Consider the following 26099-nt stretch of genomic DNA (forward strand, 5'->3'; position numbering starts at 1 on the left):
TTTTTTTCCCCTGACGAAAGACTAATACTCGGAAGATTATTATAAGATTCTCTCAACGGTTTCCAGTTCACATCTTTGGTTCATTTGAATAAATCAAAACTAACCAGCTCGAAGGAATTTCGCAGTTCACCGTGGTGACCACCATGTTTTTCTTGAAAACACAAAGTGACGGCGCAAAATGCTCGTCGTTGTGCAATGGAGCTATCCGCTGATAATGTCCTGTTAGATTACTTTGTAACAACTTTAGAGAGCATCATTTCGACTGTTTTACTTTAACAGAATATATGGAGAAAGTAGCTTCACCCCCTGCTATATACCTTTTCAACATTGTAACATTACGATCGAAAAAGTTACCTGCAGTGCATACAGGGTACCGGGGCTTCTGAGAAAGGGAAGGAGGAATGGGTGACAACGAAAAGAAAAAAATGTGGGAAAGACTCTCTGATGTCATGTTTTGTTTTGCTTTCATTTATTTACTTATTTGATGGTTTTAAACCTAAGTGCCAGAGACATGTATATGGTCAAAAGTGCGAACATGTGTACATATGCGCGCCATCGTCTATATTATAGACTTTGGAAAGTTCTCAATAATCACGATCTTAAAAAAGTAATTAAAAAACTCGGCAATTCATCAAAAAAAGGAACATACATGATCTTTTCCATTGCTATCTTTTCTACAGATTTGATTTTCTGTTTCTCAAGTCAACAGTATTCGTGCAACTATAACTTGTAAAAGCAAATGAACGAGAGGCAGTAGTTTACAAACCATTCTATGTTTAGTCGAAGAAAAACTCGTTTTACTTCTATAACCTATAAACTTCCATTTCACTCACCCTGAATGTCTTACCCCCTGTTAAAAACGTCTCAGAATTTTGTCCTGATGGACATTGGTAAGCGTTATTCAAATATGTAGAGCAGTTGTTGGAGTTTGGTGCATTGGAAATACAAAGATCATGATCATTTCCACCTCCAAATACTGGTCCAAAGCTACCGTTACAACACATAGCTCTTCCTTCTTGTCCACTCTCCAAATGCATCTTTGTTGGTGACAGACCACTCGGGTTGACAAGACTGAACAGAAACGAGTTTTCTGCACTTTTATATGATCCACTACCTAAACAAAAATCAAGCCAACCAGTTAAAGTTAATGCCTACAGAATCTGACAATTTTAAATTTCTGTTGTTCTTTTATCCAATTTCTAGTCACGACTTTCTTCGAATGGGTCTCAGTATTGGGTGGGGAGTGGTCTTATGCAATGAGCTAAGTGTACACGTTGTACAAATGGTGATTGCCTTAAATCATAAAGAGCACGTATATACCAGAGGACGTCATCACAAAATTGTTTTATTTGTTTTGTACAACGAGAGACTTTCCAGTGCAAGGTCAATTTTCCGAAATGACTTTGCACTAGAATTCTGACGACCTCTCACTAGTACTTATTTTGAACTCGATTTCGTCTATCACGTTCCCAAGGTCCCTTCCTTTCCATTTCCTACAGTTAAAGATCCTAATTTTTGCAAAGACTTAGCACAACAACACTTTCAGAAACAGAGATCCCTCCCTAGGAATTTATTTTCTTTTTGGAGTTATATTCTTTTTCGATGAATGTCCAAGTGGGTCTCTCAATTCCTAAGGCCGGGGAGAGGAGAGTCCCCAGCCCTGGAAACTATGGTAGCTTTTCGCGACAATTTTTAATGCATTGCAACCTTTGATAAGCCGCGACTCAAAAGGCTCATTTTCATGTCCTCTGTGACCAAACAATCACAAATTAAATAATTGTTGTTTGTATTTATTGTCCAAATTTTGATCTGCTTCAAACTCTCAGGGTGGGAATTTATAACAAATTAACAAACTTTTTCTGTACACTCAAACGTTGGGGGACATTTATGCCTTTTCAAATACTCTGTTAGCATTAATTATTTGAGTTTCCTTGTCGTAATTTTTCCGACAAGAATTTGGGAAAAACTATAAGAAGAGAACTGGGTCAGTGTTTAGAACTTACCACTATCCCAACTTTGTTCAGTGTATCCTCCAAATATGTTATTTCCACTCTTAATTACTGCAACAGTTGGTCCTTGGTTATCACAGTAGAAGTGAAAGTTGGAAGAAGCCCAACCATCTCTGGAAGCTCGGTACAACAAAAGCTCATCTCTGTTGGAAAAGCCTGATGTGTTCTTCAACCAATTCATCAAAGTCTGGCCCTGACTGGACGAGAGAATCACTGAATCCTTGAACGGTTGAACTACAGCTACAGGGATTGGATCTGCTGATGGCGTTGGTTCCAGCTCGTTTATCATTCCTTCGACCTGATAAAATTTGGCCTCTGCCAGCAGTTCTCTACGAATGATTTCGTCATTAGGGACAATAAGCTCCCCCGTGCGCAGATAATTCAGGATGTACCGGAAGTGGGTTCCATCTCGATCAATAAAGTAAGATCCATCCTCGCCAGGTTTTGTGTCGAATCTGCTTGAAAACATGGCGTGTAACATGGAACCTGCGATAAGGAGCAAAAAAATATTTCGCCAAGAAATCAGCTTATGTCAAATACATGCTTGTACACTGATCTTTGGGTATGCATACTAAATGGCACTCCCACTGTGGCTCAAGAGAGAGGTTGGGGTGGTTGGAACATTCCCCCTCTGTCTGAAGATATCATACAATCATTAAATAGTTTGGATAAAATCATGGGTGGTGCATACTTTGAAAGAGCACACTGCTTAAATATTTGTTTGTACGTCTCTTGAATGGCTTCCTGTGCCTCGGTTCTAAGCCGATCTTCCTCTAGATCTGAGACACCAAGATTTACGCATTGAATTTAAAATCGAATGAAAACGAACGCATTCGCTTTATGAAAAAAAAAACGGATATGTATGGAGAACTTTGTCGAGAATACACATTCTGAAAAAAAGTTGTTCTTTACCGTCAACTAAGAGAATCTGTAATTTTCTTCCAGAATTCATAGAAAAAGGCGATTCAAACTGAATATTTTAAAGTTTAGTGGTCCATTTCTAGTTGAATCGTTAATTTGTGAGTGAATAAGCTTCCTTTCTTTGAGCCAAACCCTTTAATAGTTAGAGTGTCACCTCCGTCAAGAATCATAAAATATTCGGGCTGTTTATATTTGCCCCTTTAGCGTTTGTCTGCCCACCAAATAATCGAACACCGGCAACTTCCTTTATGGAATTTATTCAGTCAATTCCATACATGGCAAATGCACCGCAACTGATTTCCTCTATCAATTTAGGAGCACCTTTGAATATAAGCGGAAGACTGAATCGTTCGTTTGCGCTTGAGTGAATTCTCGAGCCAAACCTTTTGAAAGTGGAAGTTTCAGCTTCCGTCACGTTCTCATTTTATGTAAAATTTGTCGGACTAGCAGTTGTTCTTCATTCTTCATTTCTCTTCTCTAGTACATCGTTACCTCCTTACTGTTTATATTTTCGGTTACCAAGCAATAGAACGACCAACATTTGGCTTTCGTAGTTTTAAAAACCATGTTCTCGGAATACGTCTTCACAAAGATCACCGAAACTTTCCTGACCTTTCGACGTTCATTTAACAGATATCACTTTGTAATATTTTAAGTAACGGTCAAATTACCTGGATCTTTAGTCATGGTCTCTAGACTTGTCGTGAACATATGGCCGCCGACATTCAGTTTCAAAATCTTCGAGAAGTGAACATGTTCAAGCTTCTTCGCCACCTCGTCAAAAGCTTCCTTCTCCTTGCGAAGCTTGTTTGTCTCCCGCTTCAGAATGTTGTGGACGTCATTAATATGCTTGTGAAGTTCCTCAAAGGTTCTATCGCTGGGTGAATCCTCTACATCCTCCGACCTAGGCGATGACGACATCTTTCTTCTGCGAGAGACAAGACAATTTAACGACGCACTAACTTGAATTCAGTTGGGAGTTACTACATCACGGGCGACGAGCGGGGATAGAAAAAACGACCCAAATACGAGTGGTCAGCGGTGAAACAACTTTCATAATTCATATATAGACAGATCATTTGTAGTATCAGGAAACAATCGTGTTGTAAAGCCGAAGTGTAAACAGTTTACTTCGCTAAATAAAATGTTAAGCAATTCAAAAGTGTTGATTGTACATATATCTTTTACTGCTTTAATAAACAATGAAGGCATCGGTGGCATCCGAAAGGTACCAAGAAGAATTAAATGTACGTTTTGTAGTTGCAGAAAACAATCGTGTTGTAAAGCCGAAATGTTACCAAGTTACACTTCGCTACTTAAAAAGTTAAGCAATTTTCCTCAAGCTTTAACTGGAACAATACTTTTAATGCTCTATTAACCAACGGAGGCATCGGGAAAGGCATTGGTGACACCGGGAGAGGCATCAAGAAGAATGATATTCACGTTATGTAACTTGTTGTGTGACGAAAAAAACGTATCTTGACTTGTTCAAAGCATTAATCACAGTTGGCTTCCTTTTCACTTGAATTTTGTATCCACAGCCTAAGATAAGAAATTTAAAATTTCTATCAGCTGAAGTTCTTTTACTGCATATTATATCTATTTAATCGCTCCCAATTCACGTGGAAAAAAGGCAAGTAGGAAAACACTGAGCTTCGAGAAACAGCCATGTTAAGGCTAATGTATTTACCATTCCTTAAATATTTACAATCAAGACCACTCGTTTAGGAGACCTTTTCTCAAAAGATCCACACGTGCAAATAATGTTGTTTTCCGTTCGAAATGTTTTTCTTCCTATTCAATTGAACAACTGACTTAGCGTTTAAGCCGAGAAAAAAATCACAAAGTTTGAATTCTGGGATGTTGTCCACTGTCGGCTCCATTAAGTTACGATTCTGCACCATTGACGCTCGTGAAAATCTATCTTAATTGACTTCCAAGGACTGTATTTCTTATCTTGCAAATTAAGGTCTGTACATGACATTAAGTTCATCATCTGGTTCGTTGTTATAGTCAGCTTTAAAATTTAAACTCTACTTGTGCTGACAAGAAGCCACCCTAAGGGCAGGTGAAATGTTGCGTAAGCGTCTCCGCGAAAGGCACATCCAGACAACTTGCATGGAAAAACTGGCCGCAGCTATCGTACCCAAGCCAATCCTCTCCATCGTCGTCTTTGCAAATCTTACAGACCGCGGTATTTCTCCTATAATTGAACAAAAGATATGGGACGTCAAAGAGAGTGTTGCGGCGTTTAAGAAACAATGGTATTTGACACCATCAAAACTTACCAATCAAGGTCATCATAACACGAGCCAAATATGACAGACGTTATTCTTTCCCTTTCCATGTCCACATCGTAACTTCCATTGATATCCAACCCCTCACACAAACACCGAGCAAACTTAACCTAAGTTGGAGTGATCTGTTTCCTTGCGTGACCGCTCTGCCCTAAGATTCTCAAATTTGTAATTCTAATTTTTGCAACTTCTCATAATACTATGCATTTTAACCTCAGGGCTGTATCGTCACGTCACGAAAGATAACGCAAGGTGGGTTAAACACGAATTGCAAGTGATAAATCCTATAGTGTGGGCTAGATTTTTAGCCACAAGCGTATTAAACTTACATTAGCCAAATTTCTATTTAGCTTACTTTTTTTTTTTCTCACCATAAAAGTTACACATTTTCCTCTCAAAGGTCGCTGGCAAACTGTCTCTTTGGAGGTGAAATAAGATCGTTTAAACGTCAATGACTGCGATGCTGAAACTCAAATATCTGACATGTCTTACCTCCTAATTTTATCTGTGTTTTCATATCCTTCGATGCCTATTTTCTCTTCGTTCTTGGCTGCTTCTTCGACTGTTTTCTCAAATTCCTTGTCTCTCGTATTCATCAGACCTTTGCATTTTGTTTGGGCCTTTTCTTCCTCTTGAATTTTCTGTTCTTCAAATGTCATTGCCATGTTTGGCTTGCTCTAAGCGGTATTTCGGGTTACTTTAATTTTTCGATTTGTTATGTACCATCTCTCTATATTTCCTCGAGGCCTTTCCAGCTCGTCTCTTTCGCGGGGTACTCGTTTTTCGTCGGGTAACTCTTGCTCTCTGTCTCTCTCTCACTTTCCAACCTAATGTAGCGTCTTTACAACAGTTCATCAAAGTCTGGCCTTGATCGGACGACAGGATCACTAAATCCTGGGAGAGTATTGGTGTCAGCGCCTTTATTGTTCCTTCCACTTCAAAAAACGTGGCCTTAGTTTGCAATTCATAATAAACAGTCTTATCATCGGGGACGATAAGCTCCCTCGTGCGCAGATAGTTCAGGATATACCGGAAGTGGGTTCCATCTCGATCAATGAAGTAGGTTCCGTCCTTGTCAGGTTTTGTGTCAAACCTTCTAGAAAACATGGCATGTAAAATGGAACCTGGATGAATAAGCACACAAATTAGCGTTAGTTACATTTGATTCAAGTCAAAATAGGTCGGAATTATTGAGATATGCTACCACAATGGATAAGTTTATTCCATGGAAGACTTTTCTTTTGCTTTTTATCTCCATCTGTTTCTGCATTTACGTTTCCCCATTTAGGCTTTTTTTTTCCATTTTTGATGTCCAGCCAACGTTTGTGCCGTTAAATTTCCCATGTAAGTGATCCATGGAGAGTGAAGTTCAATTTGTCTTTTAGGCAAAGGGATCTAAGCCATGGCCTGTACCTCTGGCATCGTGCCCACACGCTCGCAGCTCGTCAGTCGATTGCAATCAGTACCAGTCTTCACCATTCTTACCAACTTTAATTCTGTATCACGCAGCATGTGTGTCGCTACACTTGACGTAAACTTGGTTGCACTTCTCACCTACGTAGTTTTGCACGCAATCAGCTGCCATGCAATCTGGACCTGCAGTCAATGTTAAGGAAGTTACTAAACAATATAGAGGTGCCATCCTTTGCTTTGCTTCCTGAAACTTGTGGGGTATTGTGCTTGCCGTTATATTCTTGGGAACGCCCGGTTTTGGCATCTTGAATAAAACGGACAAATTCAACAAAAATCGACAAAATACACGGATAATTTAGGTAGTTTTCCAGATTTATCAGTGGCACAAACTTGAACGTGCTAAATCTTTGCGACGTCGAAATGATCATCTCAGGACGATGCCTGGAACGAAGTTCCATACGAATACCTCACCTTTCACGAGGTTTTATAAGGTAGAAGATCATAATTTTTTATTTTATTTTATTATTATTTTTTTTTTTAACATAAGAAAGCCTTTGAGCCAAGCTCTCTAGCTGATTGAATTTTCATCAAGATGTGAAGCTTCAATTTCCAGAACAGGAGGGAACTACGTCACACTACTAAGTTATTATGGCAACTTTCGAAGTTATCTTCAAATCAAAGGAAAGCTCACAATATTAGTTTGTTAGGGTAAAACGCGTGAAAGTGGTAAAATAAAATATATAACAACAAGGATGATTGGTAATGGAGAAGATTAATAGGATATAATATTACAAAATTTAATAAATGTTGTCTAAATTTTCAAGAATAACAAATCAGAAACTTAAGTTACTAAGATGAAAATGAGTATTACCAAAAAAAAAAAAAAAAGATTATCTCACTGACGCCAGTGCAGCTATTTAAAAATGCTCGAAAATAGCTCCGTGCCAAGAGTGTCATCCACCACGCTAGTGCGTGACAATCAACTTGTAATCTACCGAATATAAGAGATCCTCGCAGCTTAGCTTATATTCTTATATTCCTTTCTTCACCGTATTGCACATATATGAATTTCATATATCTAAAATCATTATTTAACACGTAATCTGTTCTTTGAAAATGAACTGAATAACATTCCATTCGCCGCAACGTTTGAAGCATATTAACTACCTTAAATTTCATTTTTTCTATTACTTTTTATTGTTATTTTTATTTATATTTTTTCTATATATTATACTTTCATATGTACTTACACTATACTTACTTCTTACACGATGCTTACACTACATTAACTTACACTACTTACAATACATATATTACAATACAATTACACTAGTCAAGTTGAATTACAGTTGATCTATTTACGTTGTTGTTTGCATGTTAATTGTTCGAGTCACTAAAAATAATTTTGTTTGTTAATTACAATACATAGGGTATTAATTTTCTAGAATTTAAAAGATTATTAAATTAATAGGTAGCGAAAAGAAACAAATCAAAATATAAAAGTTGAGAAGAAAAAGGACACAATACAATTTTTTAAAGACGAAAAAGTTTCCATTTGTTCCTGAATTCCTTCTCCTTATTACAAGTGACTGCAGTGTATTATTCTAGATTGATTTTTTCGCGCACAAGTGAGACAAAATCATTGAATTTGTACATTATGGTATTTAAAGCGTTAACATACAAGAAATATTTGCCCAAAATAACGAGATGGTTGAGGGCTAAACAGTAGGTGCGACAGCGAATAATTCTGAACATAACCTTTAGTTCCGACAGCAGCAGTTTCGTATTACTAGAGATTGAGTACCACTCCTGGAATCTATTCCAAAAAGAATTTGCGTGCATGCAGTTTATAAACAAATGCCACAGGGTCTGACATTCAGAAGGACAAAAGGGACAGGAGGGCGAGGCAACTTTTTTCATTTTTGTGTAACAAGCTATTCGTTGGTAAAATTCGGTGAATGATTTTGTATTGAACATCGTCAATTTAATTTCTCTCGTGGCTTTGAATGATAGGAGGTAGATTTTAGTCAAGTCACTTTTCTCGGCGCCAGACTCTAAAAGTTTTTTCTCAGAAGTTGGTGGAGGAAGATCTTTAAGGCTAAGCAGCATACTGTATATAGTCTTGCATGACAGTGAACAGATTGAGGTAGGAGGCGTAACTGGGTCTTTGGAACCTTCTTGCAATATTTTCTTCCAATTTTGGGGAATAGAAGAAAGAATGCTATAATATTGTAAAAAGTTACATTTTACATTGAATTTATTGCAAAAAGAATTAAATGGAAGGAAATGGCCCTCACAGGAGTAAAAAAGGTCCCAGATTTGTTTTATTCCTGCTTGATAGCAATGAAGAAAGAATACCATTTTCTTATTCACAGTTAAAAATCGGTTATTCCAGATTTGCTGTGAGAGAACCTCATTTTTATTTATTGTCCTGCCAGTTTATAATCATAATTACATTTAAACAGTTCTACACCGCCAACATCGGCTAGGAGCGATTTTGGTATGTACTGCTGTGGAGTATCCGAGTCAGAGCATAACCGTTTCACCCAGTTTAACTTAAGCGCTTTGTCAAAGAGAGAAAAATCCTTCATGTTCAAGCCACCAGCTGTTTTTTGCTCGATAAGGGTAGTCTTTTTTATTTTGGCGGGTTTGTGATTCCAGATAAAGTCGAACGTCATCTTGTTTACGTCTTTAAAGGGGTGTTCATGACGCTGCAGATAAAGACCAGTTTTGAAAGTGCCAATGTTTTAATTATATTTATCCTACCAACGACGGAGAGGTCTCTTTGGAACCACATATTCAATGTTTTCTTTAAAGATCCTAATTTGTCAAGACTTTTTTTCTTTTCAGACACTTCTAGATCATATGTAAAAATTTGCTTCCTAAAGAAAAAAAAGGTAACAACAACACTTGCGTAAAGGTTTCCTGGTGATACCCAATAAAGCAATACCTCTGATTCACTAAATGGGAAAATTAAAATTAATGGGTCAGTATTTGTTGAAAATGGATATCGGCCACCGTTGAGATGTTCTCAAGCTGACGTTTTGAGTTAGCTCTGACGATGGGCTAATGCTCTAAAGACTATCTGGAGAATCTCTTAACAGTGGCCAATTCACGTGCACGTCGGGGTTTTTCTGTAAAATGCTCGTCGCTGCGCAATGGAACTATCCGCTGACAATGCCGAGAGATTGCTTTGCAAGTTTTGAGAGCATTATTCTGACTGTTCTTATTTAAGGGAACAGAGTGCCGGGGCTTTGGAGAAAGGGAAGGAGGACCGGGTGATAACGAAAACAAAAGTATGGGAAGACTCTGTTTGATGGCTTTTATTATTTTTTTTTAATATCAATGGTTTTAAACCTTAGTTCCACAAACATTTGTGTATGAACAAAAGTGCGAACATGTACATTTTCGCAACATCATCTACGTTATAGACAGGGGAAAGGTCTCAATAGTCAGGATTTTAAAAAATTATTTAAGAAATTCAGCAATCCATGAAACCTAAGAACACACATTACGATCTTTTCCATTACTGTTTTTCCTAAAGTTTGATTTTTCTTTTTCTCAAGTCAACAGTATTCGTGCAACTATGACTTGTCAAAGAAAATGAACAAGAGACAGTAGTTTATAAGCCATTTTCGCTTCAGTCGTAGAAAAAAAACTTGTTTTACTTCTATAACCTATAAACTTCCATTTCACTCACCCTGAATGTCTCACTTCTTGTTAAAAACGTCTCGGCATTTTGTCCTGATGGACATTGGTAAGCGTTATTCAAATATGCAAAGTTATTGTTGCAGTTTGGTGTATTGAAAATACAAAGATCATGATAATTTTCACCTCCAAATGTTGGTCCATAGCCAGTATGACAATACATAGCATATCTTTCTTGTCCACTCTTCAAAGGCATTTTTGTTGGTGATAGACCACTCGGGTTGACAAGACTGAACAGAAACGAGTTTTCTGCACTTTTGTATGATCCACTACCTAAACAAAAAACAAGCTAACCAGTTAAATTGAATGCTTACAGAATCTGAAAATTTTAAAATTCCGTTGTTCTACTATCCAATAACTAGTCACCAATTTTTTTTTTTTTTGAATAGAGCCTTAATGTTGGGTGAGGAAAGGTCTTGTGCAATGAGCTAAATGTACCCGTCGTGCGAATGGTGGTTGCCTTTAATCTGAAAGAGCACAGACACACCAGAGGACGTCACCACAAAATTGTTTCATTTTATTTGTACAGCGAGGGGCTCAAATTTGAAACAATTTTCCGAGATAATATTATATTGGAATCTTGACGGCCTCTTACTGGCACTAATGTTGAACACGATTTCGTTCATCTCGTTTCTACGCCCTCTACCTTTCGGTTTTCTGAAGCAAAAGTTCCTAATTTTGCAAAGACTAAGGATAAACATTTTCAGAAACAGAGACCCTCCCTTGGAATTTACATTCGTTTTGAAGTTATATTTTCTTTTGATGAACGTACAAGAGGGTCTCTAAATTTCTAAGGCTGAGGAGTGGAGATTCTCCTGGAAACAACGGTGTTTTACTTATAGTAGCGCGCCGCGACAATTTATAATGAATTGCGATCTTTGGAAAGGCGCGAGCCGCGACACGCGACGATTAGTCACACTCGAAACAACACACTGCAAATGTTTTAGCGTGCGCGGGTGCGTAATGTGATGTCAAATTCGGTGCCTGATTTAGAAACACAATGGGTAATCTGCCATTATCCTGTTCCTATTTCATTTTGATGTCCTCTGCGACGGAACAGACAGAATAAAATGGAGTCCAATTGTTGATAGTATTTATTGTCCAATCTTTAATCTACTTCAAATCCTCCAGGTGGGAATTTATAACAAATTAACATTCTTTTCCTGAACACTCAAACGTTGGGGGACATTTATGCCTTTTCAAATACTCCGTTAGCATTATAATTATTTAAGCATCCTTGTCGTAACCATCCGACAATAATTTGAGAACAACTGAAAGAAAAGAAGTAGGTTAGTGTTTAGAACTTACTTTCCCAACTTTGTTCAGTAAATCCTCCAAATATATTATCTCCACTCTCGATCACTGTAACTGTTGGCCCTTTGTTATCACAACAGGAGTGAAAGTTGTAAGAATACCAACCATCTCTAGAAGCTCGGTACAACAAAAGCTCATCGCTGTTGGAAATGCCCGGTGTGTTATTCAACCAATTCATCAAAGTCTGCCTCTGATTGGACGAGAGAATCACTGAATCCTTGAACGGTTGAATCACAGTCTGGATTGGATCTGCTAATGGCGTTGGCTGCAGCTCGTTTATCATTCCTTCGAACTGGTAAAATTTGGCCTCAGCCAGAAGTTCTCTGCGAATGATCTCGTCATTAGGGACGATAAGCTCCCCCGTGCGTAAATAATTCAGGATGTACCGAAAGTGGGTTCCATCTCGATCAATGAAGTAAGATCCATCCTCGTCAGGTTTTGTGTCAAATCTGCCAGAAAACATGACGTGTAACATGGAACCTGCGATAAGGAGCAAAAACATATTTCGCCGAGAAACCAGCTTATGTCAAATACCGTTTATTTTGCTGCTGGGCAAAGTGCGAGGGTTTCGTATATTTTAAAGAAGGAGAAATTTTTAGCCGTGTGCTTAAATCAAGTCTTGTTACTAACTGCGATAGTGGGCTTCCACGACTGTAATAGATCATCCGTGCCTTCACCAATGCAAAATCGGTAAGAGTAATACTGATAGGATTTACTTTAGGATACATTATGTACTCTACTTTCTCATTACTAACATGATTTCTCTCAAATTACATCGAGAATGGAAAGTCTGCAATCACAATGACGTGTAGCCGTTTAGATCCTAGATACATGTATTTTAAATCTTGATCTAATGAAAATGTACAATCAAGAGAACGATGCTGTTCTGTTCCTCTTACATTTTATGATTAAATGTTGCTTATTTGTTTCCGTTTTTTTAATTTTTATTTTTTTTAAGTTACCTATTTGATCTTTAGTCACTATCTCTATGCAGCTTATCAACAGTATATCGGGTAGATCTATGGAAATCTTGGAAGAGGAGAATTAAGTGATTTCATCCTAAGTCATTACAACTATGCTAGGAGTTTGCGAAAGGAGATGGGAATCATACTGGTTTTAACCCTTTGACTCTAAGCTAAGAGAAGCTAGCATCTAATTTCTCCTTAGAAAATCATCCCTGAATAAAGGATTTCGAACAAAGAAGTCGCCGTCAAACTAAAATTTGCCACACATGATGTTAAAAACGAAGTTTCCTTTCTTTACACAAGGACCAGTCTTTATACAAAGATATCAACAATTGCCTGGAACAGTAATTTTTTGTTGTTTATCTGCCTATTTCTGGAAATTCAGTGTAGCGTAACTAATCAGGGGGTCTATAGCATTTGAACAGCTTCTTCGGGCAGGCGTCTTTTCGCCTTTTCCCCGTTCCCTACCCCCATCGTACACCTCAAATCCAAATCAAACATGGCCGGTCGATAAACGATCGCGAGCTTATAACGTTGGCTCGCACTGATAAGACGACTACACTGCAGGCTACAACTTAAAGAAAATGCATACAGAACAGTATGGAGAATATGCATACTTGAGCTAGGGTGTAAAGGGTTAACGACTGGTGAAATCTACAATCTTCGGTACTTAAATTAGCTGGTTGTATTGTTTTTTTGGATACGCAGTTTTTTTTACCCTGTTGCATTTTTATACCCAATTGGTTACTCTTGAGATTAGTTCTCGTATCTTTCAAATATAAACTTTAAAAAATTTAATCTAGACAATCTTTGAAAATAAACACACTCTGCTTTTACCGCCGCTGACACCTTATTTGAAACTTACTTGGTATAACATTATCCACTGAATGAAACTAGTGGACAGCGTAGATTGTTCATTGCATCAATGTCGAATCCAATTTAAAAAATAAGTAACTAGGAAAGCTTGCAGTTAAAGATACATCAGTCACATTGAGACATCAACAAATACACGGAGTTAAATATAAACCTAGTTCATTTCAGCTCATTTCCAAAACTTGTTGTAAGCGAAAAGACACCACTTTCCGTTGAAAGTATTCACTCATGATGGCTGACGATCTTTCGTATATTTATTTGTTATTTGCATCCTCCGTCTTGTTTTTCAAATCTGGTTATTTCTGACAGCGAATGCGCTCTCTCGGCGTTAGTAGCTCTTGGCGTAAGAAGAACACGTATCCGTAGTCTCTAGTAGATTACTAATTTCACCTTCTTAGTCATTGTTTTCTTCCACACTTTTGGCTCATTTTGGCTTAAAACGATACCATTTAAGAACTGTCGTGACCACGATCGAAAGGTAAACCGTCGACACAGGCGGGGGTAATGAAAAGTTGGACGGTTTGTGGTCATATCTAAGCTAATTACCTATTCAAAATGGCGGTGCACTTTGGCGACTTTTAAGTGGGTTTTCATTAAGATCGAAGCAACTTTGGAAACTGAAAAAACGGTAGCTAACTCGGCTTAGTGTAAAATATTTAATTGGTGGCTACAAAAGATATGCAATTTTTTGAGTGACCTTGTCCTTTAAAGCAATTATAGTTGACCCTCATTGTGATTCCAAACAATGTGACACCATGCATAACAATATTTCGAATTAATTTAAAGATCCTTTAACAGCTCTTATTAGTCAGTGATTCTTACTGTATGTATTTTTAAATATAAGAAACATGACCTAAGTTACCTGGATCTTTATTCACGGTCGACAAACTCGTCGAGAAAAGGTGGCCGCCAACATTAAGTTTCAGCATCTTCGAGAAGTGGACATGCTCAAGCTTGTTCGCCACGTCATCAAACACTTCTCTTTCCTTGTAAACTTTGTTCGCCTCCTGTTTCAGAATGTCGTAAACACCTATAATGTACTTGTTTACTTCTTCGAAAGCTTCATCGGAGGGTAATTCGGACACTTCTTCGAGCTCTCTCGGTGAAGACATCTTGATTAACTAGAACAGCAAGACACCTTAGCGCAGCACAAAGTGATATTACTGAGCCTTTTCAGGCATGCAAAGTTAACATGAGCAGTCAATTCCGGGATTTATTCAATTTCTCGGAAGCAATGTATAATTGAGTGGTCACACGCATGTCTAAAAATAGGAGCATGCGCGATTAAGTGTTGCCACAAGGAGACCCTACTTTCATCACTGATTACAAGACGTCCTTAAAGTGCTTCTTGATGCTGTTTCACTCTTGGTTTTGGTAAATTGCGTACAAATTTTTCATTCTTACGATCGAAGTTGAATCAAAACTTGGACTCTTCATAAGCATTTACGCGAAAAAAATCTCCAGGATACAATCCCCTTGAAAATAGTTTAGAAAAACTTGTACAGGAGTTGAAATGGTTTTACTCAGAGAACCCGGCCAGTTACACATTAGTTTAGAGTTTATCGACAAGGGAAAAATTAGTTAATTTTGCGTAGCTCAGTCATAAAGCAGAATGTTATGTTGCTCTTCTTTTTTAATGACAGCATTTCAATTCAGTTTAGAAATAATAAACAAGATTGTTCGAAAGGCTCCTTATTGCGCTACAGGATTAAAATCTAGCCGGCTCGGTCTTGAATTATTTCATAAAACAAGTACAATGAGGCTAACATATGTTGCTGGCTTATATTTAGGGATTAGAGGCGTAAAAACTCACACGTTTATCTCAAAGCACACAGAACAGAACTCAGGAGAGTAAATCACACCACAGGTGAATAATTATTAGATGCCCATTCTTGTATATAGTGGCTTTGGTACTAGTAATATGCTAACCGCTGGCCGAAATCTAGGCAGTATCACGACAGGGATAGACAGATTTGTCTTGACATATAGTCTTTGCCCTTTGCTCACTCGCACAGTGCCAAGACTGTTAAGAGAAAAAAAACGCATGATCAACATTTTGAACGTGGACAGCCCAATTGCCATGCGTTACGCTTGTTTTTGTTTTTTTTCTATATTTTTTATTTAGAGAGCAGCTTCGGGCAAGACGCACCTGGTGTACAAAAATCCCAACTTCTTGTCCCCTAAATTTTTGTTCCATACACAGAGAATGACAGACGGTTAGCGCTATTCCTTTGATTGTTTAACGAACCTAGGTATGGTCCGGTCTGAGCCTCGAATTAACCCCCGACTATCTGCCAGTTTCACAGTTCAGCGGTCTCCCAGCTGTACCGAGCTGGTCAAAGGAGGGAACATTCTCCAAACTCAGATCTGAAGTTTTCTTAGCTTCTTGAAAATAAATTGTTCTAATCAGGCGATAAACTGATAGAGTCCCAAGTGAGCCTGGTAGATTCATTACCGGCATTGCACGTGTGTGACACACCCAGCTGGCAATGCAGAAGAAAAATTTCAGAGAGCTAACTTGATTTAGTAACAAAATGGGTCATTTGCCATTTCCTGTTCTTAACTCATTTTGATGTCCTCTGTGACCGAACACACAAAACAAAATAGAACCTAATTGTTGATTGTATCTGATGTCAAAATTTTAATCTGCCTTAAATCTTTAAGGTAGAAATTTATAACAAATGAACAAACTTCTCCTGTACACTAAAACGTTGGGGGACATTCGTGCCTTTACAAATTAATTATTTTAGTTTCTCCTCGTGATTTTCCGACAAGGATTTGAGAACAACTGATAGGAGAGAACTAGGCCAGTGTTTAACACTTACCACCATCCCAACTTTGTTCAGTAAATCCTCCAAATATGTTATTTCCACTCTCGATCACAGTAATTGTTGGCCCTTTGTTATCACAACAGGAGTGAAAGTTGAAAGAACACCAACCATCTCTAGAAGCTAGATACAAGCTCACCGCAGTGTGTTCTTCAACCAATTCATCAAAGTCTGCCCCTGACTGGACGAGAGAATCACTGAATCCTTAAACGGATATACTGCTCGTTCTAGCTTGGTTATTAACCTGATAAAATTTGGCCTCTGCCAGCAGTTCTCTGTGAATGATCTCATCGTTAGGGACGATAAGCTCCCCCGTGCGCAGATAATTTAGGATGAACCGGATGTGGGTCCCATCTCGATCAATGAAGTAAGATCCATCCTCGCCAGACTTTGTGTCAAATCTGCCTGAAAGCATGGCGTGTAACATGGAACCTGTGATAAGGAGCAAAAATATATTTCGCTAAGAAATCAGCTTATGTCAAACACATGCATGTATACATATCGTCGGGATGCACTCCCACTGTGGTAAATGAGAGAGCTAAGGGTGATTGAAACATTCTCCTTATTTCTTGATGCGCTTAAACATTCTGAAGATATTAAACAATCATTCAATAGTTTGGATAAAATTATGGGTAATGCATATTTTGAAAGAGAGTGCTGCTTAAATATTTATTTTTACGTCTCTTGACTGTCTTCTTGTGCCTCGGTTCTAAGCCAATTTTCCTCTGAGAAAACTAGATTTACGCATTGAATTTAAAATCGAATTATAACGAACACATCCGTTTTATGAGAAAAAGAAAGTGGAAATGTATGGAGAGCTTTGTGGAGTACATGCAGTCTGAAATTAGTGCGTGGAGGGCTAAACGTATTTATTGTGTTCAATTCTCAGAAAAAGCTGTTTTTGACCGTCATCCAAAAGAATCTGTAATTTTCTTCCGGAATTCCTTGAAAAAGGAAAATTCAACAAAAATTAAACCACTAACATTTGGCTTTTGTATGTTTAAAAACCATGTTTTCGGAATACGTCTTCATAAAGACGACTAAACCTTTCCAGACCAATCGAAGTTCATTTAACAGACATCACTTTGTAATATTCTAAGTAACAGTGAAATTACCTGGATCTTTAGTCGTGGTCTCTGGACTTTGTCATGAAGATATGGCTGCCGACATTCAGTTTCAACATCTTCGAGAAGTGAACATGTTCAAGCTTCTTCGCCACCTCATCAAAAGGTTCTTTCTCCTTGCGAAGCTTGTTCGTCTCCCGCTTCAGAATGTCGTGGACGTCATCAATATGCTTGTAGAGTTCCTCAAAGCTCCCATCGCTGAGCGAATCCTCTACATACTGCGACTTACGAAATGACGGCATCTTTCTTCTGCAAGAGACAAGATAATAGTACTGAATTGGAATGATCTGTTTCCTCGCGTGACCGCTCTGCCCCAGTGATGATAGTTGTAAACCCTTAGATTCCCATATTTGTAATTCTAATTTTTCCAATTTCTCATGGCAGAATGCATTTGAACTTGTCTCGTCACGTTACAAAAGAGAACGCAAGCTGAGTTAAACACGAATCACAAGTGATAAATTCTAAAGTTTGTGCTAAATTTTAAGCCACAAGCGTATCAAACTAAAATTTATCAAATTTCTATTTGTATTTAAACGTCGATTATTCTCAGAGATGTTGAAACTGAATGTCGGTGGTCGTAATTCACGACAAGTCTAGAGACCATGACTAAAGATCCATGTATTGAACTTTACTTAGCATATTACAAAGTGATGTCTGTTTAATGATTTCAATTGGTCTGAAAAGTTGTGATAATACGCAAACTAAGGACTCAATCTTCATCTTTTAATCAAAAGCATCTATAATCTATGTGAGAAACCAGCTGCTGTGCATCTATCATTTATGGAAATTGACAGGAAAGATGCCGTGAAGGAAACTGTCGGTGTTCGATTATTTGGTAGGGCAGACAAACACTTAAAGGGTAAAGATAAACTAGCCCGTGAAATTTTATATAATTCGTGACGGAAGCTGATACTTTCATATTTAAAATGAAGGAATCACTCATTCGCGCGCAAGTAAACGACTCTTCATTGGAAATGCAATACTAAACTTTTGAATATCCAGTTTGAATTGCCTTTTCTTACGAACTGCGGAAGAAAATTACAGGCTCTCTTGGTTGACGATAAAGAACAACTTTTTCTGAGAACAGAACAATGAAAACGCGTTTAGCCCTTAACCGGCTTCAAAATCAGACTGCATATTCTCGAAAAAGCTCTCCTTACATTTCCACCATTTTTTTCTCGTAAAGCGAATGCGTTCGTTATAGTTCGATTTTAAATTAAATGCGTAAATTAAGGTGTCTCAGAAGAAAATTTGTTCAGAACCGAGACAGAGGAAGAAAGTCAAGAAACGTCAAAACAAATATTTAAGCAGCGTACTCTTTGAAAATATGCATAGCCCGTGGTTTTATCCAAACTTTTTAATGATTGTATGATATCTTCAGAATGTTTAAACGCAGTAAAGACAGAGGGGGGATGTTCCAACTACCCCTACCTCTCTCTTTTACCACAGTGGGAATGCTATTCAACATGCACATGCATACCCGAAGATCAGTATACGAGTATCTATTTGATTTCATGGCGAAATATGTTTATGCTCCTTATCGCAGGTTCTGTGCTACACGCCATGTTTTCAGGCAGATTGGACACAAAACCTGGCGAGGATAGATCTTACTTCATTGATCGAAAAGGAAGCCACTTACATCCTGAATCAACACACAAGCTATAAGCATCAAATGTCTCTCTATGGGGAATCAGCTGAAACTAGAGCAGGCATTATTTGGCAATAAGCAAAGGGTTTCTGGTTGGTTTTCGAATAAGAAAGGTTTGATTTCTTTATAATAATAGAAATTTTTATTTAAAAAATACAATAAATAACACAGGCACAGGTTAAACTTATTTATATAATTGTATAAATTCTATACACATATATATATATATATAGTAGATGATCATTCTATATTTTCAAGAAAAACTTGCCCTAAGGTTTTCATACAGTGATACATGCTGTTAAATATCACTGAAAAATACGAAGCGAATATATCAATTTCGTGAATTAAAATCATGTTATCCTAGGACTACCTAAAGATGAATTGATTTTAGTATTTCAGACAATGGCTGGCCTTCTCAACAATACTTCAATAATCAAACAGAAACATCACGAAAATCGAGACCGTTTCTTACTACGAAATTCCACTCATACTTAAGCATAGAATTACATAACAAACTTGAGTAAATCTGGTTGACATATTTAAGTCTTAAACGAATTTCAAGTCAAAGTCATCTAAAACTGGTTATATTTGTATTGAAATAAATCCACAACTGATGAAAATATAAATCAGGCTAATTTAAAATTTATCAACTTGAAATTCATTTAAAACATAGCAATGTTAATGATTTCAAGCTTACTTCACATACATGAGCTGCCCCTCTGGATGGTAGTGTTTTGTGAGTAATGCAAGATCCTACTAGCAGGATGATTAAGACGGCAAAGCATGAAAATATACCTATGAAGTGACTCCACAACAGTGTAAGACTAACATGGAATGTAGGAAGGTTTTTTCCATAAATCAAAAAGTAAATGCACGAAGCACCTTAAGCCTGTAGTATTTTCTAAGCCACTTGAGATCCTACCGGCTAGAGGTATACGACCAAGGAACAGGAAGATATTTTTGACAAAGTGATGCTGATGTAGTGTGAGACTATATAGAATGCCAAAAAGCAAAATTCAACGAAAATTGTGTAAAAATTGGGCAAAGTCAACTATATATTCAAGCTGTACCTCTAGCCTCTGAAGATCCTACCAGCTAGAGGTACAAGACCAAATTAAAAAAAAAATGTAAATTTACTCTTGTAAGAAGTAATTGCAAGGAGTGGAAAACTACGACTCGGAGTGCAGAAAAGTATAATGTGGAGCAAAACCTGCTAAGAATTGGGCAAGCTGTAACTAAAGCTGGTAGTATTCTTTTAAATAAAATACTCACGTTACCCAAAGAAATAAAATTAATTACCGCAAATTCGACTTAATAGAATATCCATAATTCCAAATAAATGCAGCAAAAGAGAAAGTTCTTCCTCCGCGTTGTCTATCTATTTATTGATCTGCCTCGTGACGATCTTCTTGTAGCACTTTTTCAATGTCTTTGGTGCAGTGCTAGAAATTTTAATAATAATAAAATAATGACGGGGGCTTCTATTGAACTGATCATAATCACAGTTGCCAAAGAAGTACAAATAAGTAACTTCTTAAAACGGAAAACCTGTTAAGGGTTTGATTGTTATTTTTAACCTACATGAATTATCTATTATATAACACGTTCAAGTAAAGGCCATGAATAACAGTCTAAGAATCTGCTCCAGTCACATAATAACAGACGTTATCAAGTGTCGAATCCAAAAACTTCCATTTCATTCACACGAAAGCTTTGATTTCCTGTCAGAAAAGTGCTTCCCACTGCGCACTGATATGTATTGTTGAGGGTTGTGGAGCAATTGTTAGTATTTGGTGCGTTGTGGATGAGAATATCATGAGTATTGCCACCTCCAAATACTGGGCCATAACTGCTGTTGCACCAGATAGAATATCCTTCCTGTTCAGCTCTCAAGCGCATTTTTGTTGGTCGCAGACCACTTGGGTTGACGAGGCTGAATAGGAACGAGTTTTGTGCTCTTCTATACCCTGAAGAACCTTGAAAATACAAATTCGATTTACACACCTTTATATCTAGTGAATTTACGACTAGGTTTATAACTAATACAACTAAGAGTAATCTGTTTGACCGTCTTTATTCAAATTGCTTCAACGATACAGGGTTTCAAGAGTCATGTACACTCTATCGGAGATGAATTATTATAGTACTTCTATCAAGTAACTCAGAACTCGCCGGGATACGATCTGCGTCAAGACTCTTCAGATAGTTTAACCATTAGAGACAGGGACAAGTCATTAATCGACACTAATATTTTTGGTTACAATCTTACCATCCCATTCTCCTTCGGAATATCCTCCAAATATGTAATTTCCACTCTTTATCACTGTGACTGTTGGCCCTTTGTTGTCACAACAGGAGTGAAAGTTGGAGGCAGCCCAGCCATCACGAGAAGCTCGGTATAACTTTACAACGCCAACGCTGTGAAGGATTGGGATGTTCTTTAACAACTACACTAAACTTTTGCCTTGGTCCGCTGAGAGGATCTCAGACTCCTCGAAGGCGGTTTTTCTGACGGGTTTTGTGTCAGCGCCTTTATCATCCCTTCGACTTGATAAAATTTGGCCTCAATCCGCAGTTCATGACGAATAATCTTATCATCGGGAACGACAAGTTCCCCCGTGCGAAGATAATTCAGGACATAGCGGAAGTGAGTTCCATCTCGATCGATGAAGTAGGTTCCATCCTCGTCAGGTTTTGTGTCAAACCTTCCAGAGAACATGACATGTAACATGGAACCTGGATGGGTAAGCACACAAAATGGCGTTAGTTACATTTGATTCAGGTCGAAAAATGTCGGAATTATTGAGATAAGGTAATAAATGGATAAGTTAATTATGTGGAAGACTTTTATTTTGCTTTTATCCTCATCTGTTTCTGCATTTACATTTCCCTAACGTGAATGACGTTTAACTTTCCATGTGAATGATCCATGGTGAGTGAAATTCCATATGTCTTTAAGCAAGGGATTTATGTTATGATCTGGGCTTCTGGCAACGTGTCCGTACGTTCGTAGTTCGTCAGTCGATTTCAATCAGACCCAATCTTCATCATCCTTCGCCATCCTCGTTGACAATGTTTCGAATTAACTTAAAGATCCTTTAACAACTCTTATTAGCCAGTTATTCCTACACTGTAAATCGAAAAGATCTGATCCAAATTGGATCTATCCAAAATAGGGTCATTTCGTAGAGTAAAATACAATCCTATTTTAAGTGCTAATTTAGCCCTTCTGGAAAAGAGTTTTTTTGGCCCCAGCAAAGAGGGCAGAAATGGTCCTGTACGGGATAGCTGAAACGACTTCATAACGGGGCTGTTTTGGGAAAATGAGGGGTACTTTTGGAAAAATGAGGGGTAGTTTTGGCTTTCAATGGGGTCAAAATGGTACGATTGCATGGCAAAATCAGCCCTTCTGGAACCAATTCCTACTTTAGAGGGAGTGAAAATTGGTCCCTATTTCGTGGCCAATTGTAAAGTGAACCACTCCGCACTCTCCGCGCACTCACTGAAGCGGCATTCCTTTGAAACAAGTTTGCACCACGGGGCAAAATCTTCAGCAATTTGAGATGTGCACTCGTATGGGGTGAGCTCCCAAGAAGGTCTTCCTTGAACAGATTTTTCGTTGCCACACCGAAAAATTACTGAGGCTGATTAACATAGTCTTTGTCGAAATTTAACCTAGATGACCCTGGATCGCTTTCTGCGCTGGAGCTCTTCGACAGCTACAGCTTACCAGATACTGAAGTACAAGTGTACATGTGTCATGTTATCTCATGACTTATGACGTGATGGAATTGAAGGGATTTCCAAATCATATAAAACTCATGGGGTATAAATAGTCTTAACATGAATATAGTGACCACGCCCACTTCAACGCCCCACTCAAATCGAGTGTAATTTTCAAATATTTTAACATCGTGCGGATTCTCTACGGAAAAAGCACTCAATGTACCTCTGAAATATTAAACTATAATATTGTGGCTTTCTATTTCGCTAATTTTCTAACTCGAAGGTAAAGTTTTTCCCTCGTCATTTTTACCTTTTCTCCGAGCGGTTGCGTGAAATTAACAAGGCGTTTTTGATCAAAACACGACCGAGCGAAGGGTCTCGGGCGATATCTCTTTTACGCAGGCGCAAATTAAGGCGCCCTCGGTATCGATTTAAAATCATATCGATCTCAATATCATACAGTTTTGTATCTTTTTTTCGTGGATTCACCTATCTAGCGGGGGTGTATGTTGAGTATTCATTGCAAAATCGCTTTTTTTTTATTTCCCTCTTTGGCCTGTCCGCCATTTTGAAAACTCGCAACGGAAAGCATGCGCATTACGTGGGGTTAGTGGTCGCGTACACCTGGAACCGAGAAAAACAAATGCTTGTCGCGCTGGGGATAGAGTTTGATATGCACCACAATTAATGCTGTTTTTCCAGCCCGAGTACAAATTTACGTTTTCTTGCTTCCAAAATTTTCTTTCAAGCATTGGTGGAAGTTAAATGGAAATTTCAAAACTTTGTTAGATAAGTGTTTTTGACGGAGTAAAACAAACAAAAAACCATCGTCTTCGTTGTTTCTCCTCCTGCTCTCGCCTTCATATAGATCACGCTTCCCACCCGCTTTTATCCCAAATAGAATAAAAAATATTTCAAGTTTTATACTGATCGCTGGAGACTTGGTAATTTTTCATAAATACTCGTGGCACTTGCCTAAAGAACAGTCTATTGCTTTCAAGGTCACCAGATAGTCTTGTGATTATTGCTCAATAAATTTCGGGCGCTGTTGCCCTGTTCCCTCCCTATGGTTTGGCACTTCGCTGGAGCCCATTACTAATATAAGCAATGGGTTCCTGCCCTTCAGCACTCATGGGATTGGTATCTTAGTTTAATATTAACAACATAGCAAAATTTTTATTTTAAGCAAACAAATTTATTTTTAGTCCTCAAAGTAGCAAGAAATGCATTAATATAACATCGTACGAACCTTCAGCGAATGAAATCAGCAATCAACTGAACAATTTTGTTGGGAAGAGCTTTCTATGCTGACCTCAACGAGGAGTTCGTATCCAATCACGAGGTCCAACTCTTCTACATGGTCTTTACAGTAATTACCGGTTTAATACAATTACTCATTAAAATACACTTTCTACAAGATGATTGTTAAACTGTCTCATGCATTCTTCACGTAGATTCCTTTCAAATTTTCAAATGGGTTTTACTTCCGAAAGACCGAAACAACGCCGCACGAAACGCGATGCCTACGCGAGTTGATTGCACGGTCACATAATTAAATTTCTTGTCGGTACCTTGGTAAACAAAACCTTTATGGTGACTGAGATAGCCGGTGCGTCAGTGAAAACTGTGTAGTTACACTAGATTGAACTCGAGACTATTTACCTATTTAAAGTGAATTTCTGGGTCAAACAGAACCCGATATATAATTTTTTTCAGAGAAATGGCCAAAAGTAGACAGCTATGTTTGTAAATGATTAGCTAACGTCCTTGAACCGGTAACACCTGTTGTGGAAGGAAAACGGGCAATCTGCTTAAAAAATAAGTTGCCAGTAACAAGAATTAGCTGAGACTTAGGGGCAACGGAATTAAGAGAAGTTTCTTTCGGAATATACGAAGTCGAAAGACTGGATTTTAAATTTGGGATCGATTTGCTGGAAACCCACTCCCTGGGCCGAATCTGCTAACAACCACCTGTCAAATGAGGCTCTTTCGGCCTCTCTGAAGTTTATTTCGTGGTATGCAAATTTTTTTTTCCGATGAGGAAACTGTGCAATCTAAATTGTCCATCCATCACGGAAGAAAAAAACTTTTTATGACACCCATGAAAGGTTTTGTCTTTTAATGATATTTTTAGCTTAAAAGCTGCGAGTTCAGTAGAAATTATAAAAGTTGTTATATTTGGATAAAGCTGATGGTTGAATGGATTTTTTGATTGATTCATTTAATGGAAACCTTGCTGTGTTTGAGTTATTCGAGTTGCAAAATATATAGAGCTGATAATGCTGAATGTTTTGGATCGAAATCACTCTGTTCTTTGAGGCCAAAAATGGTCTGAAATGGCCCCAAATTAAGGTTAACTGACCCATTGTGGAAAAAAAAAATGGCCTTATATGGGGGCTGAATCTCAGTAAGGGGCTGAATCGATTTCCTCTTTTGGCCAAAACGGTTTTTGGTAGGGCTGAAATGGTTTTTTGAAGGGCTGAAATGGTTTTTATTGGGGTCGACTTAGACCCAGTTGACAAATTTACAGTGCAGGTTATGTATTTTTAACTGCAAGAAACACGAGTAAGTTACCTGGATCTTTAATCACGGTCGACAAACTTGTCGAGAAAAGGTGGCCGCCAACATTAAGTTTCAGCATCTTCGAGAAGTGGACATGCTCAAGCTTCTTCGCCTCCTCACCAAACACTTCCCTTTCCTTGTAAACTTTATTCGCTTCCTGTTTTAGAATGTCGTAGACACCTTTAATGTACTTGTTTACTTCTTCAAAAGCTTCATCGGAGGGTAATTCGGACGCCTCTTCGTGCTCTCTTGGCGAAGACATCTTGATTTACTAGAACAGCGAGACACCTCTGGGCAGCATAAAGTGATATTACTGTGTTTTTTAGGTATGCAACGAACAATTGATTCCGGGAATCATTCAATTTCCCGGAAGCAATGCATAATTTATTCCTTGTCTATGACTGCATGTCTAGAAATAAGAGCATACGCGATTAAGCGTTGCCACAAGTAGACCCTACTTTCATCACTGATTACAAGACTTCCTCAAAGGGCTTCTTGATCTTATTTTATTCTAGGTTTTGGTAAATTCGTAGCTGAATCAAAAATTGAACTGTTCATAAGTGTTGCAAAAAAAGATTTTCCAGGATACAATCCCCTTGAAATAATAGTTGAAATAATTCCATACAGAGAACTCAGTTACATACTAGTTTAGAGTTTATCGACGAGGGAAAAATTAGTCAATGTTGCCTAGGTCAATCATTAACCAGAATG

The 26099-nt window shown here is 38.0% G+C and overlaps 2 protein-coding genes, 1 long non-coding RNA gene and 1 pseudogene across 4 annotated transcripts; all 4 read right to left on the bottom strand.

Moving 5' to 3' along the window:
- Window positions 1-447: 447 nt before the first annotated feature.
- LOC113668910 (uncharacterized) lies at window positions 448-3965 on the bottom strand. Its single transcript, XM_089186518.1, has 3 exons — window positions 3602-3965; window positions 2004-2495; window positions 448-1114 (listed from the first exon to the last, which is right to left on the bottom strand). The coding sequence occupies exons 1-3, from the start codon at window positions 3849-3851 to the stop codon at window positions 804-806; spliced, it is 1053 nt and encodes a 350-aa protein (XP_089042644.1). The 5' UTR covers window positions 3852-3965; the 3' UTR covers window positions 448-803.
- A 619-nt stretch (window positions 3966-4584) lies between these two features.
- LOC149037871 (uncharacterized) lies at window positions 4585-5389 on the bottom strand. Its single transcript, XR_016180840.1, has 2 exons — window positions 5219-5389; window positions 4585-5133 (listed from the first exon to the last, which is right to left on the bottom strand). It is a non-coding gene; the product is annotated as an uncharacterized LOC149037871 (long non-coding RNA).
- A 4559-nt stretch (window positions 5390-9948) lies between these two features.
- LOC113668912 (uncharacterized) lies at window positions 9949-15999 on the bottom strand. Its single transcript, XM_089186522.1, has 4 exons — window positions 15314-15999; window positions 14363-14621; window positions 11657-12142; window positions 9949-10621 (listed from the first exon to the last, which is right to left on the bottom strand). Exons 2-4 carry the CDS (start codon window positions 14610-14612, stop codon window positions 10311-10313), a joined length of 1047 nt encoding a protein of 348 aa, XP_089042648.1. The 5' UTR covers window positions 14613-14621; window positions 15314-15999; the 3' UTR covers window positions 9949-10310.
- A 3275-nt stretch (window positions 16000-19274) lies between these two features.
- Window positions 19275-25721, bottom strand: LOC149037872 (uncharacterized; annotated as a pseudogene). Its single transcript, XR_016180842.1, has 3 exons — window positions 25401-25721; window positions 21370-21836; window positions 19275-21076 (listed from the first exon to the last, which is right to left on the bottom strand). The product of XR_016180842.1 is annotated as an uncharacterized LOC149037872 (transcript).
- Window positions 25722-26099: the final 378 nt, after the last annotated feature.

Source organism: Pocillopora damicornis, chromosome 11 (assembly GCF_964200805.1).
Source record: "Pocillopora damicornis chromosome 11, jaPocDami1.2, whole genome shotgun sequence".
Taxonomy (NCBI): Eukaryota; Metazoa; Cnidaria; class Anthozoa; order Scleractinia; family Pocilloporidae; genus Pocillopora; species Pocillopora damicornis.

What these genes read in the sequence shown, in the direction of transcription:
- LOC113668912 (XM_089186522.1), bottom strand. Translation starts at nt 14,612, where the DNA reads ATGTCTTCACCGAGAGAGCTCGAAGAAGTGTCCGAATTACCCTCCGAT. An exon ending in GACCGTGAATAAAGATCCAG is followed by an intron (nt 12,143 to 14,362) that starts GTAACTTAGGTC and finishes TCCTTATCGCAG; the next exon opens with GTTCCATGTTACACGTCATG. An exon ending in TACTGAACAAAGTTGGGAAA is followed by an intron (nt 10,622 to 11,656) that starts GTAAGTTCTAAA and finishes TTTTTTGTTTAG; the next exon opens with GTAGTGGATCATACAAAAGT.
- LOC113668910 (XM_089186518.1), bottom strand. Translation starts at nt 3,851, where the DNA reads ATGTCGTCATCGCCTAGGTCGGAGGATGTAGAGGATTCACCCAGCGAT. An exon ending in GACCATGACTAAAGATCCAG is followed by an intron (nt 2,496 to 3,601) that starts GTAATTTGACCG and finishes TCCTTATCGCAG; the next exon opens with GTTCCATGTTACACGCCATG. An exon ending in TGAACAAAGTTGGGATAGTG is followed by an intron (nt 1,115 to 2,003) that starts GTAAGTTCTAAA and finishes ATTTTTGTTTAG; the next exon opens with GTAGTGGATCATATAAAAGT.